The sequence below is a fragment of the Seriola aureovittata genome, chromosome 9 (genome assembly GCF_021018895.1).
Source record: "Seriola aureovittata isolate HTS-2021-v1 ecotype China chromosome 9, ASM2101889v1, whole genome shotgun sequence".
In the NCBI taxonomy this organism is placed as follows: Eukaryota; Metazoa; Chordata; class Actinopteri; order Carangiformes; family Carangidae; genus Seriola; species Seriola aureovittata.
In genome coordinates, this window is record NC_079372.1 from 26668030 (window position 1) to 26686236 (window position 18207).

Sequence of the window (18207 nt, forward strand, 5' to 3'; positions counted from 1 at the left end):
CTTTATTCTGCTGAATGATGAGCCTACATCTACTACACTTCTCATCCAATATGGTGTTTTCTGTGTTTATTATTGATAATATTCATGCTATTTCCACAACACATCGTACCATTGTATTGTGTGTTGTATAAGTCAATTTCAAAACCACACAGGCAGTTCACCAGCAGCGGCACTCGCTGCTCTGTTACTGTTAATCTGTTCTGATTCACATCACGGGGTAACGTACAGAGCGCTGAGGGTACAGGTCTAGTTGCTGTGAGTTTTTTGTATAATGCCAAATGAACACAACACATGCGTGTTCAGGAGCTGCCAAAGACTCAGCAGGAGTTGAAATAACTTGTGGGAATCTGTGCTATTGCTATTAGCAAGCAAATACAAACTTAACAGCATGACAGTTCTTTCAAATGTTGAATGAAATCGAACCACAGAAATTGGTAGCATGTCTTCTAGCAACAATAGCTCCAAGATCTCAATTGCTGCCAAAGGGAAATGCCCTCCCTGAGGTCTGAAACTTAGAAACTGTTTCCACAAATATTTCCAAAAACTGTTTTATTCTCTTTTAAAAAATGCTGTCTGCGTTACAGACTTATTTGTTTTTGTCTCATCATAGACATCAACGAATTTGCAAAAGCCAACGACCCTAACAAGACCTTCCACAAAAAAATGATATTCAGTTTTTAATTATTTACATATTTTCTAAAATGACATAGCTTGAATAGAAACCTGTAAGTAGGGCGCACACACACTGTGTAAGTGTGTGCCACTCCTCTCTGTATGCATCTACAGCTCTCTTTGTCTTCATGTCGTTCAGTGACCTGTGCATCCCTCTGTTCCTGTTCTATATAAATTGCCTCAGAGACCTTGAAAGATGTTGTACAAGTTTCATCATTTATTTTTGTTATTAAAAGGAGCAACGTTTTTGACCCTGGAACAGACAGTGCTGGCAGCTCTCCATGGGCCTTGGCTTTGGCAGTTACTAATATTTCACATTCATAACTCTTTCGAGGCTAAACTTACAGGGTGTAAAAAACTCACAAATCATGAACCCCATACTGTCGAAGACATAGTTCCTGAATCAGAAGAATAATATTAGGTAAAATTGTAATACAAATAGGTTTTATGAGAGAATCAATCAATCAGACAAGTCATAAGTCCTGTCCTTATAAGCTTAGTAAGGAGGATTCATAACAGCCCTCATGTAACTGGTGCAAAATCCTAAATTATTGCTTATACTCCACATCCTTGCAGCTGCGTACTGAAATATTATCCCCTATTTTATTCACTCTTGGCATCTCTTGGTGTGTATCATTCTTAGTCAGTGCACAAACATCTACAGGTTTGTTTGTTTTACTCTTCAAAGCAGGTCTACATGCTAATAGTCACTTGCAGAGCTGCAGTGCTAATGCTGAAATGGGAACCGTATGTGCATTCTTTGGAAAAAGAAATGAGGGCTCAAATGAGAGGTGTTAAAATTTCTCTAATTGTATTTTCCTCTTGGAAGTGTTTCATGTACCCAAAGCAGGCCATTAGATCCAAAGAGAATGGCTAAGCTGCTGGATAATGGGAAAGAAAATAAAGCTTATGACAGTACTGCTGTTTACTACTAGTAGACTGTATTTCACACAGTCTGTGCCCACTTAAAGGGCTTTATTGGTGTAGCCACTCATCATATTTTCTTCATGCACTGTGATTTGTATGGGGGGAATCCTACCTTTAAATAGAGAGGAGCTGTCAGTTACCCCTCTGCTTATTCCCAATTCAGGTTTTCCATCATTAGTATGTTGTTAGCTCAACCACTTGTCGAACTATGGAGACCAGAAAGTAAACTGGAAGAATTAGCCAATGGGGGGCTTATTCATGCACCCCACATCCCTAGGGCTCATTGAGCTAGACTGCCTAACATATGACAGGGTGGAAAAATGGGGTAGGGGCCAAATGAAAAACTGGAATTACCGCCTTGCGGTTGCATGCCTCCGCCAAACCAGTCAAGTTGCAGGAAATATGGTCACAATCTCGCCTTCTGCTCTTGAGTTACCGTGTTGAATAATGGCCAGAGGTGTCTTTGCAGAACATTATGATGTCACAGTGACCATTTGGATATAAAATGTCATCACTTCATCATTTTATCATATTAGACATTTGTGTTTAATTGTGCCATAATGAATTCTTGACTTATGGCCAAAAACATGTTTTGTGAGGTCACAGTGACCTCGTGCTTTGACCTTCGACCACCACATTCTAATCAGTTCATCTTTGAGCTGAAGTTTGTACCAAATTTGAAGAAATTTGCTCAAGGTGTTAATGAGATATCGTGTTCACGAGAATGGGAAGGATGTAGGGACTGATGGACAGTCGGACAACCGGAAAACATAATGCCTCCAGCAACAGCTGTCGCTGGTGTGTAAGTGTAAACACTTACTTCTTACGTGTTGAATGTGTGTGCAAAGTAGTTTTTTTTCTTAGAGAGCTCACCCTTCTTGCCAGGCCCAGGGCAATATAGCACTTCTCCCCAGCATCAACGATCTCTACTTCATAGTAATGGCAGCGAGTGGTGAGTGGCTGACGGGCCTGGGCCAAACCCACGTCCATGATGCTCTTTCCTTTGCCAACGTACTCCAAGAGCTGAGAAAGGCAATAAACAGATGGAGAGAGAAAGATGAATGGGGGTTAATATGTTCAGAAATAAACAATATAAAAAGGCACTAATTAAACAGAAATATGTTCAGACACAGAGTTTTAGGTCATTCATCCCAAGCCAGATAATAATGACGATCAGATAGTACTGTTGCTGGTTAAGCTTTCACAATACAACAATGTCCATGCTTCATCTTCCACATCATTTTCCACAAGCCATAAAGGCAATGAACAGCAAGTGACGAACAATCAAAACAAAACTCATTTGCTCAACTCACATTTTGGACATTTTGAACATTGAAATCGCTCTTCAAACACAACCTGCACATAAATTATACAATTTACTATATCAGGTGTTTTGCTGATTTTAAAAGCTTGTACTATTATTTATTAGTGAGTGTTTCTTCACGTGTCAAAAAAGGACCTGAGATTTGAGATCTGAAACCAAACCCCCTCATATCTTTCCAATGTGGAGATTGTGAATATATATTATTCAATATTGTTCAAGAGGTGAAGGACTTACACACGCAACTAGCTTTTGCAAGTGTGTCCAAAGTGAGAGGGCACCATGATAGATTGACGCCTCCAAACCTTCAATGAACCGCCCATGGGGACTATTCTACAAGTATGAACAACCACTCGAGACTGCACGTACATTACCCGATGATAATACAATTACTCTCAGGTCTATTTTGGTCTTAAGCATCTAAACAGGTGAAGATGGGTGGGTACAGGTGAGTAGGTGGGCAGCTAGGCAACCACAAAGCCTTTAGGCTGAGCAGTTTTTCCATGCAATGTGAGTGCATGTGTGTGAATGTGTGAGCATGTGCACAATGAGGAATACGCCCCCGGCTTGAAAGGCAAGGATGACAGACAAGGTGGGGGTGGACAAAATTACTTATGTATCAAGCCTTTGTGTGTGTGTGTGTGTGTGTGTGTGTGTGTGTGTGTGTGTAACACCACCTGGGTGTGCAACGTTTCACTAGCCAGCCACTTGAAGGACACACCTGGTGGGAACAGCTATTCAACATCTATGTCAAAAAAAGTCAAGTATCTCAATTAAGTTATTACCATTTTACATTTTTGTTGTTCCCTGTTGCTTAGTGATCCATCAAACTGAAAATTACTCAGAAATGAGGCTGAAGTTTCAGTCTCTGAGCTTGATGATAGATTAAACTGGTTGCTGAGAGCTTCTGTAGCTCCCGTGTAGCTATATATTATACAATACATAAACTTTGGTAAATCAAAAGAGATCTGAAGCTCTAGTAAAAACAGGTCGGTGAGCCAATCAGAAGAGAGACTCTGAACCTCTCTTATGAAAGCTGACTGTTTTCTGTGTGATCAAATAAAAATATAGCAGATTTCAGGCAAACAATAAGAGAAACCAAATCCTGCAAGGTTGGATGGTGGGTCAAGGTGGGCGGGGCTTGGGGCATGACAGAGTGGTGACTGCTTCGTTGTGCCATCACTAAGTTACAGAAGTCCTGACGGCTCGTTTTGAGGCTCAGTTTTCTGAATACAGGCTGTGTGCATTTCTCTGTGGACGGAGCTCTTTGATACTTTCACAGTATTAATACAGTATTTAATATAACAAAAGATGATGCGAAAATCTTACTTTATATAATATGAGACCTTCAATACAGCAGTGTATCTATGCACTGTTAACAAGTATTAGCTTTTATCCACATTTAACAATTGTGATCACCTAAACTTTGGTTTAATATTGTATTTTCCAGGTTTTAACCTTCAAAAACATTAAGTAACGCACAGCAACATTTAAACCTAAATTTAATATGAGGTTGTTAGTGGAAATCAAAAATATTCAAAGTTGCCCTGAAAACTCAACACCCCCAGTTTCTAGCAGGTGAGTTTTGTTGCACATTTTCACCATCTTCCTCTCCCCTCATTTCCTGTTTTCTCTCTACTGTGAACCACAAGAGAGGGCATGAAAAAAATGACAAAAACAACACCTTTCTGTGAGTTTGTTTGCAACATTTAAATATTGACTCATGCTGTCCTTCAGTTTCATCAACAAAACGCATTGTGTGTATCTTTGAGATCTATCAAATGTGTTGAATACACACACACACACACACACACACACACACACACACACACACACACACACACACACACACACACACACACACACACACACACACACACACACACACACACACACACACAAACACACATATATATATATTAATCTGTTAAATTTCAACAGTAGTGAAAATGCTGGTAGACCTGGGCAGCAATAATTTAAAATTTGGGGTGTTAAGAGGTTGTGATTTAAAGAGCAATATCTTGTAACTGTAGATCATTAACAATAATGAAAGTTAGTGCCAACTTTCCTCTTAGTGTCATATTGCAAAGAATTGCTGTTGTTGTTATGCATTTTTACAATAAACTAATCTCTTCACCTTTCTGGAACCAAAACCAGATTTTTTTATAGTTTCTTTATGGCTCTCTGCTGATTAATTGTTCAGAGTAAGGGAGCTTTCAGCAGTCTGAAAGTCTCCACCGTCTTCGTTACAGACTGTCCTTTCATGTGTACTTTGTGTCTCCTTAACCTGCTGCACTTTCATGCCTGGACAGCTGCTTTTCTTTTGGGAGAGGAGGAAAGAGTTTTTCGTGTGATGAGCACTCAGTCACACCTTTTTTTTACTTCTTGCTGCTGAGTAATGGAAGGAGGAGAGAGACAAGAGGGCAGAAAAAGAGAGACGTAGCCTTGAGCAAAGCATGCCTCACTGAGATAGCTGACAATCTCTCTCTCTCTCTCTCTCCCTCGTTCTCTCTTGCTCTCTCTCTCCTGTAATTCTAAGTGGTGAGAATCGTGATGGTGGTGTGCAAGGCCATGTTTTGTTGAGCTGCTGCCTGGGAAACAGATGTAACGCCCAGAGAGTGGTCCTGCCAGCTTCCTGTCACACCTAATGGGGGAACTTAAAGAAAGGTGAAACTGAAATTAGAAGACCTCCTCTTTATTATGTGGTTCACACTTGTCAAACAAAATCTAACTTGATTAGACATCACATAACAGTTGTTGAGTACATTTAACTCAGCTACTTACTTTTGTTTTTACTTCATTGATATTTTTATTTTTATTCTTTTCATTACATTTTGTTTTATCTTGGGTTTGTTTCTTTGTGTTTTTCTTATTTCTCTTGAGATCAGTATAAAAGTGTATTTCTGTCGCCTTTTCTGTCATCTCCTGGACTTAGTCATTTCTTTTTCACTGCTATTTGTTCTCACAATAAATCTTTACAATTTGTGTGCTTAAAAACTAGAATACTGACATAGAAATGCGAACGGTACGGGCAAGATGTGCCACTTTAATTTGGAAAATATATGAGCTGGCCTTGTCCTTGGAACAGAGGCTGTGATTCCCTGCTCTAATTCATCTCTCACTTGGGTTGGATGCCCTCCAGTAGCTAAATCTGACTTGTCCATCAGTCACTGTTTTGTGCACAGGACAACCAAGATGAATATCCTAATGGACTGAAAACCACCTCGATAATGCCACAGCAGGCTACAGCCAATCTGTCACTGCTGCTTTTTAATGGGCTAGCAGCTAATAGGTGATGTGTGTACTGAATGCATCCAGTAGAGTTGAATGGTGTTACGGTTTACGGTGTATATTACTCTACCAAAACCGCTACACAACTCACCCACCTATTCATTAAAAGTTCAGATACTTCGAAACGGCATAATTGCTCACACATTCAAACTCAAATCAAAATGTAAATTCACAGCTAATGTCTCAAACACCATATTTGCTTATTAAGCAGTAAATTTTTAGATGTGAACTAATTTTTGTGTAATTTCCATCCAAAACAAAACACTCACTCATTACTAAGCTTGTTCAAACGTGTAATGCGTCGTATGATATCATAAGCACTTTCAGAGGGACTGACATTATTTAACTGGGCCAGAAAGTTCAAAGAGGCACTTAGCACCAAAACGATATGCAAAATCAAAACACAACCTGTAATTACTATAGCACTGACACAGTAAGTGAGGTGGAGTTCGGTGAACAAGTATTTACTGCTAGAAGACAAGATGATAATTGCCTGGATGCATGCAGCGCGCCTCACAGCAACATTCCACCTGCAGCAACACTGTGTTTAAAATTCTGCAACACGGCAAGTGACTACCTTTGTGATCCGACAGTGATCACACCGACTATAACATTAAACACTACACAAACACAACAAGTTGTGTCACGAAACAACATCCGAAAGCAACAAACATAGTGTTGTTGAAATTACTGCAAATTTATTCAAAAAGAGAAACTGAAATATCACTTTGACAGGAGTATTCAGACCCTTTACTCGATTACAGCCTCAAGTTTCTTGGGTCTGACGCGACAATCTTTGCACATCTGGATTTGGGAATTTTCTGCCATTTTTCTCTGCAGATCCTCTCAAGCTCTGTAAGGTTTGGGCGATCTTCAGATCTCTCCAGAGATGTTCATTGGGTCGAAAATCAGAGCACTGGCTTGGTCACTTCACAGAATTGCCCTTAAGCTGCTCACTCTCTCGCGTTGTCTTGGTTGTGTGCTAAAGGTTGTTGTCCTGTTGTATGGTAAACCTTAAGCCCACTCTGTCCTGAGCACTCTGGACAAGGTCTTCATGAAGGATATCTCTGTGCTCCATTCAGCTTTCTCTCAACCTTGGCCAGTCTCCCTGTCCCAGTCGCTCAAAAACATCCCCACAGTATGATGCGGTGACGGCAATGCTTCACCACAGCAATGGTATTGGCGAGGTGAGGAGTGGTGCCTGGTTGCGACCACAATGCTTCATCGCAGCAATGGTATTGGCGAGGTGAGGAGTGGTGCCTGGTTGCGACCACGATGCTTCATCGCTGCAATGGTATTGGCGAGGTGAGGAGTGGTGCCTGGTTGGGACCACGATGCTTCATCGCTGCAATGGTATTGGCGAGGTGAGGAGTGGTGCCTGGTTGCGACCACAATGCTTCATCGCAGCAATGGTATTGGCGAGGTGAGGAGTGGTGCCTGGTTGCGACCACGATGCTTCATCGCTGCAATGGTATTGGCGAGGTGAGGAGTGGTGCCTGGTTGCGACCACAATGCTTCATCGCAGCAATGGTATTGGCGAGGTGAGGAGTGGTGCCTGGTTGCGACCACAATGTTTCATAGCTGCAATGGTATTGGCGAGGTGAGGAGTGGTACCTGGTTGCGACCACAATGCTTCATCGCAGCAATGGTATTGGCGAGGTGAGGAGTGGTGCCTGGTTGCGACCACAATGCTTCATAGCTGCAATGGTATTGGCGAGGTGAGGAGTGGTGCCTGGTTGCGACCACAATGCTTCATCGCAGCAATGGTATTGGCGAGGTGAGGAGTGGTGCCTGGTTGCGACCACGATGCTTCATCGCTGCAATGGTATTGGCGAGGTGAGGAGTGGTGCCTGGTTGCGACCACAATGCTTCATCGCAGCAATGGTATTGGCGAGGTGAGGAGTGGTGCCTGGTTGCGACCACAATGTTTCATAGCTGCAATGGTATTGGCGAGGTGAGGAGTGGTACCTGGTTGCGACCACAATGCTTCATCGCAGCAATGGTATTGGCGAGGTGAGGAGTGGTGCCTGGTTGCGACCACAATGCTTCATAGCTGCAATGGTATTGGCGAGGTGAGGAGTGGTGCCTGGTTGCGACCACAATGCTTCATAGTTGCAATGGTATTGGCGAGGTGAGGAGTGGTGCCTGGTTTCCTCCAGACATGAGGCTAAGAACTGAGGCCAAACAGTTCAATCTTGGGTTTCATCGGACAGTTTCTCACAGTCAGAGTCCATTTTTCCAAAATCGAATCGGCTTTCATGTGTCTGCCACTGAGGTGAAGCTTCCGTCTGGCCACTCTGCCGTGAGGTTCAGATTGGTGGAGTGCTGCGGTGATGGTTGTCCGTCTGGAAGTTTCTCCTTTCCACACAGGTTCACTGGAGCTAAGCCAGGTCACCTCTCTTACAAAGGCCCTTCTCACCAAATTGTGAAAAACAGTGAAGGGCTCTGAATACTTTTTAAATGCACTGTACGTACTCACTTTTCAGATTAATTTAATCAATCATCCCTGTGAGATTTCTGTTGAAACCTGTGAGAACCAAGAACCCACATTGTTGCCCTTCACTGACACCTCATCACTCACTGGCCATGTGGAGCTTTTCATCACCTTTTAATACACTCCATTTATTATCACCATTACCACTGCTGGGAAGATGTTGCCCAAATTAACTTGTGGCTCTAATGCCAGCAAGTATTGCCACCGGCACTGATTTATTTGGACAAAGTCGTAAAAATTTACAGTTTCACGGGAACACTGCAGAAAAACACAGTGTTACTCTTGGGTAAGAGCTAAACAGAACCAGAGAGAGGATGCCATGAAAAGATGAAAAGACATGTATCTAGAGAATAACAAATTCATTGCACTTGCCAAAATATTGTTGTATCTTAGTGCTGGTTGAAACAAATGCAATATTCAGGAGGATGAGAAAGGTCTTTCATAATAATATGTACTAACCCTTGAAAGAAGCTTCCATCTGAGCCAAAGTCACAATGAATGGATTCACCAAAAAGGTCTCAGAAATACAGACTTACTAACATGAAGGTGCAGGTAAAATTTCCACTCAAAATCTGTGAGTATTTAACAGGTTTACTGAGGCAGCAGCTTATGATGTAGTTGGTTCCTGGGACTGCCCTCAAGGCACATGTGAAGTATACAAGTGAAGACAAGGTCATTAAGCACAGTTCAGTGGTGGAATCTGCCAAATATCACAAAGTTCAGAAAAATGTAGGCTAGCGTGTATCACTAACAAATGTGTTGAATGCATTTCCTTCCTCATAAAACATCTGCAAAGCCAAGTAATTTAAATGGGAGCTATTATGCTCATTTCCAGCTATATATTTTTATTCCGGGACTCCACTAGAGCAGCTTTGCATGAGTCATAGTTTAAAAAAATCCTAATTTATCTCATACTGCCTGTTATACAGCCCGAGTTCAGCCTCTGACTGAAACACGCAATATAAGCTCCAAGTTCTTTAAACCCCACCACTCCTCCCTAGAAGCCCACTTTCTTCTGATTGGCCTACTTCTGGAAGCCTGCTGAGGGGCAACACCCAGTGTCATTCTGCATATGAGCACCACCTCATCCTCTTACCGGTGTAGAGGTTCTGAAAGCAAACTGTAAAACTATTAAGTGGCATTACATAAATGATTGGAAATGGTAACTTCTCAAATCCATCTGTACATGTCCAAGCCTGAATCTGATCCGTAACATGAGAGTGGACAGAACGAAAATCAGCAGCAACAAAGATGGAGCAGGACGTCTCTGTTCGGTAAATATTGCACCCATTACCTGCTTATTGCGTAACATGACAATGGATTTACTCTATTACAATTCGTAAATGTATATTTTATTTTTTTTATTTTTTTAATTCATCATTGCTTAGTCATTTTCCCTGCCTTTGCTGGCACATTGCTGCATATCTTGGTGAGTTATCTCAAATGTGTGGAAAACAGGTGGAAATAAAATGATAAAAAAAAATGTTTTGACATGTTTTACATTTGTATAATCCATTATTGATCAATCTTTGCATTTGTATGTTTCCTCAGTAAATATGCACATTTGCACTAAACAGTATGAGCACATGTATGAGCTACATGACGTGTGAAATGTCTACTGTATCTGTATTGAATGCAAACTGTACTGAAATTGAGTTGTTACAACATGCACAAAAAGACTATTTTAAGTTAAAGTAAGCAGCGTAGCTGCTATATGAGCCACCCAGAGTCATGACCGTCTCGAAACTGATGTGAATAGTTAAAAAAAAAACTAAAAATAGTTTATGGGACTGTGGTGACTCAGGATGGTTAGCTGACTCTGGTTGTCTTGTAGCGAATCTAGAGCTCGCATCTATGAGAGGGAGAGACTGAAAGAAGACTGCACACTGATCTGAGCTATCAGTTGCATTTGTTGTAAAGATATTATTTCTGGCTACGAGGCATTGACATTGATATTTACCTGATGTAACTGAAGCATTGAGAATAAAATCGAATTAAATGAATCAATTCTGGTCATAAGTGGAACAGTTTGAAAAAAAATTGGACTGTATATCGCTTCAACTACATGTGTTTTTTGTGTGTATAGAACAGCAGCTCCATAGTTACCAGAGGTCAAAAACTCCACAGTGAACCTTTAAGTCAAGAAATTCAAATGCTTAATTGAGTTCAGGATAATCTCAGGTTTGAATAACATACAACACTCACTCCAGCTGCGGAATGAGCCAAACGCAAATTATACTGTCCACTCCCAGATACTCATGAGCATCCGCCTGATTCCCCACGAGGTTCAATGTACAATGTCTATGTGCAGCCCAAAATGTATGTCCCCGCAGACTGTACATGTGTGAACACGGCTGCTTATGTAAACACCCAATGTAATATAAACAGAACTATGTGGGTGTCCACTGTTCACATCAGTTTTGGAGGATACAGTATGTGACCCTTCCTATGTGTGAAAAGTGTAACATAAAACCAATGGATATACAAAATCCATATTTTGATAAATACATTATGTAGACAACTGGAGGAATTATGTTTGAGGAAATTATCAGACAAAATATATACTCAGGTGAGAGTGTTTATTTCCTCAAACATATTCAGAAAAGGTGACAACATGAAAATCAACACTAAGCCACGAATGAAAGTAAACGTAAAAGTGGATGTTATTTAACAATTTCATCATGACACACTATCACATACAATGATAAAACCAGAATAAAAGACCAAAGAACAAAAGATGAAGAACAAAGAAAAAATATACATTTAACTGTTTTCTTCTTATATGTAGTTCCCTTGCAGCCATAATATCATTAATCTCCTCTCTTCCTGACAACGCAGTATTAACAACATAACTACTTACATCAAAAGCTTTGTATCCCCCCTTCAAGACACACACACACACACACACACACACACACACACACACACTCTGTACAAATCTCCAGGGTAATGAAGCTTACAACCAGAGCTGAAAAAAAAAAAAAAAAATATATATATATATATATATATATATATATATATATATATCAGGGAATCTCAAGAAAAGCTATTGTGAAAACTGAGCAATATAAAGAGTGTAGTCATTTTGTGAACACATGGAAAAGGAATCTCAGAAAACAAGAAAGGATGAAGCTGAGCCAATGAAGGAGAAATGACGAGAACAATACAGAGGTGGATAAAAGGAGAGCAGTGTCATCTTCTGGTGACAAACGCCAACAACCAGAGTACAGATGCAGATAAAGCACGGATTTTAAAATTGAATTAAACGTCCGGGTTAAGGGGTTACACCCTTCGAACGGCTTAGTGCATGGACACTGAAGTTACGCTGTACACCATGGCCGACACGCGCCTTCTCAAAAATGTTAGTAGATATCCGGGCTACGGCAGCATCAAAAACACATGTGGGGACAACTACAACTGTGATAGTTCAGCTTGGGCTGCTTGTGTTTCTGAAGTTTCTGAAGCCAGTGAGAGTGATTACAATGTTGAGAGTGAATACAATGTTAAGGAAGTTGATCAAAGACTCGCAGTGGTCGTCTTCTCCTCAATAAAACGCATCTAGGAAAGCCATTACACTGCAGAACTTCTGCCATTCTCCACAGATGTTTTTTTTTTTCTTTCAGCTTCTCTCTTGGGTTTTGTTGCTCTACCTCACCAAGTTGTTCTGTTGGATTCAAGTCAGGTCATAGTTCACTTTTCTCTTCTTTACAAAGTCTTCATGATTATCATGTTGGAAAATTTCTCTCCTGCCAAAGAGAAATTTTTCTTTTCATTCAGTATTTGGGCACACAAACTTTTGTTGTATACTGCAATCAAAGCATGGTACTCCCTGGACAATGAACATGAACAATGCAAGCGTCTTGTGTTGCAGTGGTGACGTCAACGGGTGAAATCAGACAGTGATCTACAAATGAAAACCTAAGTCATAGTTATCTATGGCAGCACTCCCTTTCACCCCTTGGGTCAACTATAACGGACATTGTGAGTGACGCAGGTCCACTCTTCCACAGCCAGCCTCCACTCAGTCCGTCTACTTTCCTTGGATTAGGTTATTCCTAGTTTCCTCTTTTCTCACGCTGCTTAGGTCAGAGAACTGGAGCCAACCATGATGGTGCCACTGCTAGGCCTGAGAGGTTGCAACCACAACAACTTGATGGGAAAGTTGTGAACTTTCATCCAAGAGCAGTGTCATGTTGGGATTCATGACTATTGTTCCCAGAGGAAGGAAGGAAGCAGGCAACCTTAGAGGGGCGTTGGTACTACAGCTGGCTCTGGCAGCTGGAAAAGGTATGAGGATGACTGGTGTGGTTCAAGATCACATAAACTTGAAGCTGGAGCAGAAGACGAGATGTTCAGAGTGGATACTGCAATATGTGGCCAAGTTTTAAGAACTTTTGAACACGTCCACAGCTCAGAAAATGTGTCAGAGGGTAAGATACATACATCCTGAAGAGTTTTAATCTCCACATGGAGGGGAGTGGTGGAGAGAGGGGGAGGGAGTGAACGTGCGATATGTGCTGTGAGGAAGCGCCAGTGCACTTGGGAAAAGTGATTACTGCAGACTCAGGTGCTGTCCACTTACTTGTCGGCCCGCTCATCCGCAGCTGAGGGGATTAAGTTGGTGGGCATGGCGACTGCTGTGACAACAGGAGGCAGAGGATTGGAGGCTTGTGTTCATACTGAGCCGCACGTACGCAGTGGAAAGCCAGCCAAATTTCTCCTCTCAAGAAAAACAGCAGAGGAGGAGCATGGTGGCAAGCAAAGAAAAAAAAAAAAAAAAATATATATATATATATATATATATATATATATATATCAGGGAATCTCAAGAAAAGCTATTGTGAAAACTGAGCAATATAAAGAGTGTAGTCATTTTGTGAACACATGGAAAAGGAATCTCAGAAAACAAGAAAGGATGAAGCTGAGCCAATGAAGGAGAAATGACGAGAACAATACAGAGGTGGATAAAAGGAGAGCAGTGTCATGTTGGGATTCATGACTATTGTTCCCAGAGGAAGGAAGGAAGCAGGCAACTTTAGAGGGGCGTTGGTACTACAGCTGGCTCTGGCAGCTGGAAAAGGTATGAGGATGACTGGTGTGGTTCAAGATCACATAAACTTGAAGCTGGAGCAGAAGACGAGATGTTCAGAGTGGATACTGCAATATGTGGCCAAGTTTTAAGAACTTTTGAACACGTCCACAGCTCAGAAAATGTGTCAGAGGGTAAGATACATACATCCTGAAGAGTTTTAATCTCCACATGGAGGGGAGTGGTGGAGAGAGGGGGAGGGAGTGAACGTGCGATATGTGCTGTGAGGAAGCGCCAGTGCACTTGGGAAAAGTGATTACTGCAGACTCAGGTGCTGTCCACTTACTTGTCGGCCCGCTCATCCGCAGCTGAGGGGATTAAGTTGGTGGGCATGGCGACTGCTGTGACAACAGGAGGCAGAGGATTGGAGGCTTGTGTTCATACTGAGCCGCACGTACGCAGTGGAAAGCCAGCCAAATTTCTCCTCTCAAGAAAAACAGCAGAGGAGGAGCATGGTGGCAAGCAAAGAAAAAAAAAAAAAAAAATATATATATATATATATATATATATATATATATATCAGGGAATCTCAAGAAAAGCTATTGTGAAAACTGAGCAATATAAAGAGTGTAGTCATTTTGTGAACACATGGAAAAGGAATCTCAGAAAACAAGAAAGGATGAAGCTGAGCCAATGAAGGAGAAATGACGAGAACAATACAGAGGTGGATAAAAGGAGAGCAGTGTCATCTTCTGGTGACAAACGCCAACAACCAGATGCAGATAAAGCACGGATTTTAAAATTGAATTAAACGTCCGGGTTAAGGGGTTACACCCTTCGAACGGCTTAGTGCATGGACACTGAAGTTACGCTGTACACCATGGCCGACACGCGCCTTCTCAAAAATGTTAGTAGATGTCCGGGCTACGGCAGCATCAAAAACACATGTGGGGACAACTACAACTGTGATAGTTCAGCTTGGGCTGCTTGTGTTTCTGAAGTTTCTGAAGCCAGTGAGAGTGATTACAATGTTGAGAGTGAATACAATGTTAAGGAAGTTGATCAAAGACTCGCAGTGGTCGTCTTCTCCTCAATAAAACGCATCTAGGAAAGCCATTACACTGCAGAACTTCTGCCATTCTCCACAGATGTTTTTTTTTTCTTTCAGCTTCTCTCTTGGGTTTTGTTGCTCTACCTCACCAAGTTGTTCTGTTGGATTCAAGTCAGGTCATAGTTCACTTTTCTCTTCTTTACAAAGTCTTCATGATTATCATGTTGGAAAATTTCTCTCCTGCCAAAGAGAAATTTTTCTTTTCATTCAGTATTTGGGCACACAAACTTTTGTTGTATACTGCAATCAAAGCATGGTACTCCCTGGACAATGAACATGAACAATGCAAGCGTCTTGTGTTGCAGTGGTGACGTCAACGGGTGAAATCAGACAGTGATCTACAAATGAAAACCTAAGTCATAGTTATCTATGGCAGCACTCCCTTTCACCCCTTGGGTCAACTATAACGGACATTGTGAGTGACGCAGGACGCAGGTCCACTCTTCCACAGCCAGCCTCCACTCAGTCCGTCTACTTTCCTTGGATTAGGTTATTCCTAGTTTCCTCTTTTCTCACGCTGCTTAGGTCAGAGAACTGGAGCCAACCATGATGGTGCCACTGCTAGGCCTGAGAGGTTGCAACCACAACAACTTGATGGGAAAGTTGTGAACTTTCATCCAAGAGCAGTGTCATGTTGGGATTCATGACTATTGTTCCCAGAGGAAGGAAGGAAGCAGGCAACTTTAGAGGGGCGTTGGTACTACAGCTGGCTCTGGCAGCTGGAAAAGGTATGAGGATGACTGGTGTGGTTCAAGATCACATAAACTTGAAGCTGGAGCAGAAGACGAGATGTTCAGAGTGGATACTGCAATATGTGGCCAAGTTTTAAGAACTTTTGAACACGTCCACAGCTCAGAAAATGTGTCAGAGGGTAAGATACATACATCCTGAAGAGTTTTAATCTCCACATGGAGGGGAGTGGTGGAGAGAGGGGGAGGGAGTGAACGTGCGATATGTGCTGTGAGGAAGCGCCAGTGCACTTGGGAAAAGTGATTACTGCAGACTCAGGTGCTGTCCACTTACTTGTCGGCCCGCTCATCCGCAGCTGAGGGGATTAAGTTGGTGGGCATGGCGACTGCTGTGACAACAGGAGGCAGAGGATTGGAGGCTTGTGTTCATACTGAGCCGCACGTACGCAGTGGAAAGCCAGCCAAATTTCTCCTCTCAAGAAAAACAGCAGAGGAGGAGCATGGTGGCAAGCAAAGAAAAAAAAAAAAACATAATTCATGTGGATTATCAAACATGTTGTGTTTGTCTAAGACACCTTCCACTGAGGGTCATGACGAAGGTAGAGAACATAAATTCCTCAGTGTATGTGCGATGAAGTAATATTATAGAAGTCAAGAGGTCAGATTACTTTGAAAAGAACATTACATTTAGTGTTTTAAAAAATATCTTTCAAAACAAATACTTATTGATTAATCCTGTTTACTAATTAATAACTTTAACATAACTAAATTACTGGTAATATACCAGCATCAAAAATCCCTCTGAAACTTAACCTTTTAGTCTTGTGAGACTTTCGCTTCACCATAACTAACAACAGCAGCTGCATTTGTCCACTAAAGTGCCACAACTTTGTGAATTAACATTTCAGAATAGAATTTTTATGTTCCTGTAGCAGGCGAGGTCAAACTGTGGCAGTGAACCACACATGGCCCTATGTACAGGGCAATCTGCACAGAAAGCATTTTTTGAAGCATTTTTGACATCAATCATTCGCCCATGTCACAGAACAGTTACACTTACACTTATCAAAAATAACAATCCATACAGATGTCGGGACACGCATGTCCCATGAGCTGCAGTTTATTTGTTTGTGTTGTTTTTTCAACAATATCTCAATTAACCAACCAGGGTCCCTGTTCACAATAGGCATATTTCCATGAATAAAATCAATGAATCAATAAATAAAATGAATTCTGTTTTCTTCCTGTATTCTACTCACAGGGTCCACATAAAAAAAACTTTTTTTGTCTGGTATAACTCTGCCTCTTGAAGACAGTTTGTCCCTCTGGTGCCCCGGAGCTGTGTGGACACAATTGTGTAATTTTAAAGTCTTTCAAGTTGAGCTAAAGTTTTGCACTCTTAATAATAATTTGGCTCTTAATATAGGGAATAAAGAGGGCTTTCAAAACCAGTCCAGCAATCAAATTGGTGAAACTACCACACCACCACTTGCTGTGGATTTGCAATATGCAAAGTTTTTGCTTTTAATTTATTGTACTAAATGATAGCATTGGTCTGTGTGCTTATTATATGGATGCCTTTTTTAAGATAAATCTGTGCATCATTGTAGACAGAGTTAACAAAAAAATAATGATGGCCATTTTTTCAATATGTCCAGAAATTCATCTTGAAATGAGACATCTACTGAACTTGGCAGAACTATGAGCTTCCCAAACAAGAAAACATTTTTCTCTTCTCCGCTGTTGGAGGCATCACGGTACTACTGTTTTTAAAAAGGGAGGAGAGGAGATGATGTGAATGGTCATGACTGACTCATTCCAGCCTGTAACACACCCGTTGATAATGATAATGGATTCTTTTAATCCCACCTCATTTCCAAGTGTACTGCGCGCCCCACCACAAAAATACAGAAAGAGGGCTGTCACAACAGCAGCACACATGACTGCGCTTGGCGTTCTCTACTCTCATATACTAAAGCAGGGCTCTCTGTCTGAGTGACTGGCAATTTTACACATCTTCAAGTGTACTATTATTAGTGTTTTATTAATGCCTTTATGGTGCTTTCCTAAGTTTCACTTTCATGTTGTCATGGTAAGTAAGGTTTACTTGAACATCATCATCATGTATGTTTGAAATATTGTATTTATATAAAGAAGACTAGGTCAAACCTAGTATGTAGCTGGACTGCGCGTTGTGGAGCTGTTGTGGAACTGCTGTAAACAACCTACATCATCGCATTGTGTTTGCATTCTGCCTAGTGTGAGCCGGTTTCAGCTCTTTATCTGTTTGCTTCTCCTCCTCTCTGTGCTCACATATACACTATTTTAATACAACTGAATTCCAAATAAAGAATTTCTAATTTACATATTCTTTTTTTACATGTTAGCTGCTCTGCTAAAATCCTGATTTTTATAACCACAACGTCGTCTGACAAAATCACCGAATACATGAGTTAAAGACAAAGACTGTGCTGTGATTTTTTTATGTACTTTATATCACTCAGAGAGAAAGTTAGAAGCGACGGAATATCTTTCTTATTTTTGTCTCTCATAGCACACAGCCTCCATCAGGGTAACAAACTGCTGCCTCGTCTCTCTGCCACTCACTGAGCATCTACACATACATACATCTGGCTCGCAGGGCAGTACTGGCGACTGTCTAAGTAGCTATGG

At 41.3% G+C, this 18207-nt stretch overlaps 1 protein-coding gene across 3 annotated transcripts in view; it reads right to left on the reverse strand.

The window, feature by feature from the left end:
* spryd3 (SPRY domain containing 3) overlaps nt 1-18207 on the reverse strand; it is a 60306-nt gene that overhangs the window by 24760 nt on the left and 17339 nt on the right. For all 3 annotated transcript variants that reach the window (XM_056384070.1, XM_056384071.1, XM_056384072.1), the window contains exon 7: nt 2473-2622. In XM_056384070.1, the coding sequence (XP_056240045.1) occupies nt 2473-2622 (150 nt within the window). The remainder of the gene's footprint in view (nt 1-2472; nt 2623-18207) is intronic.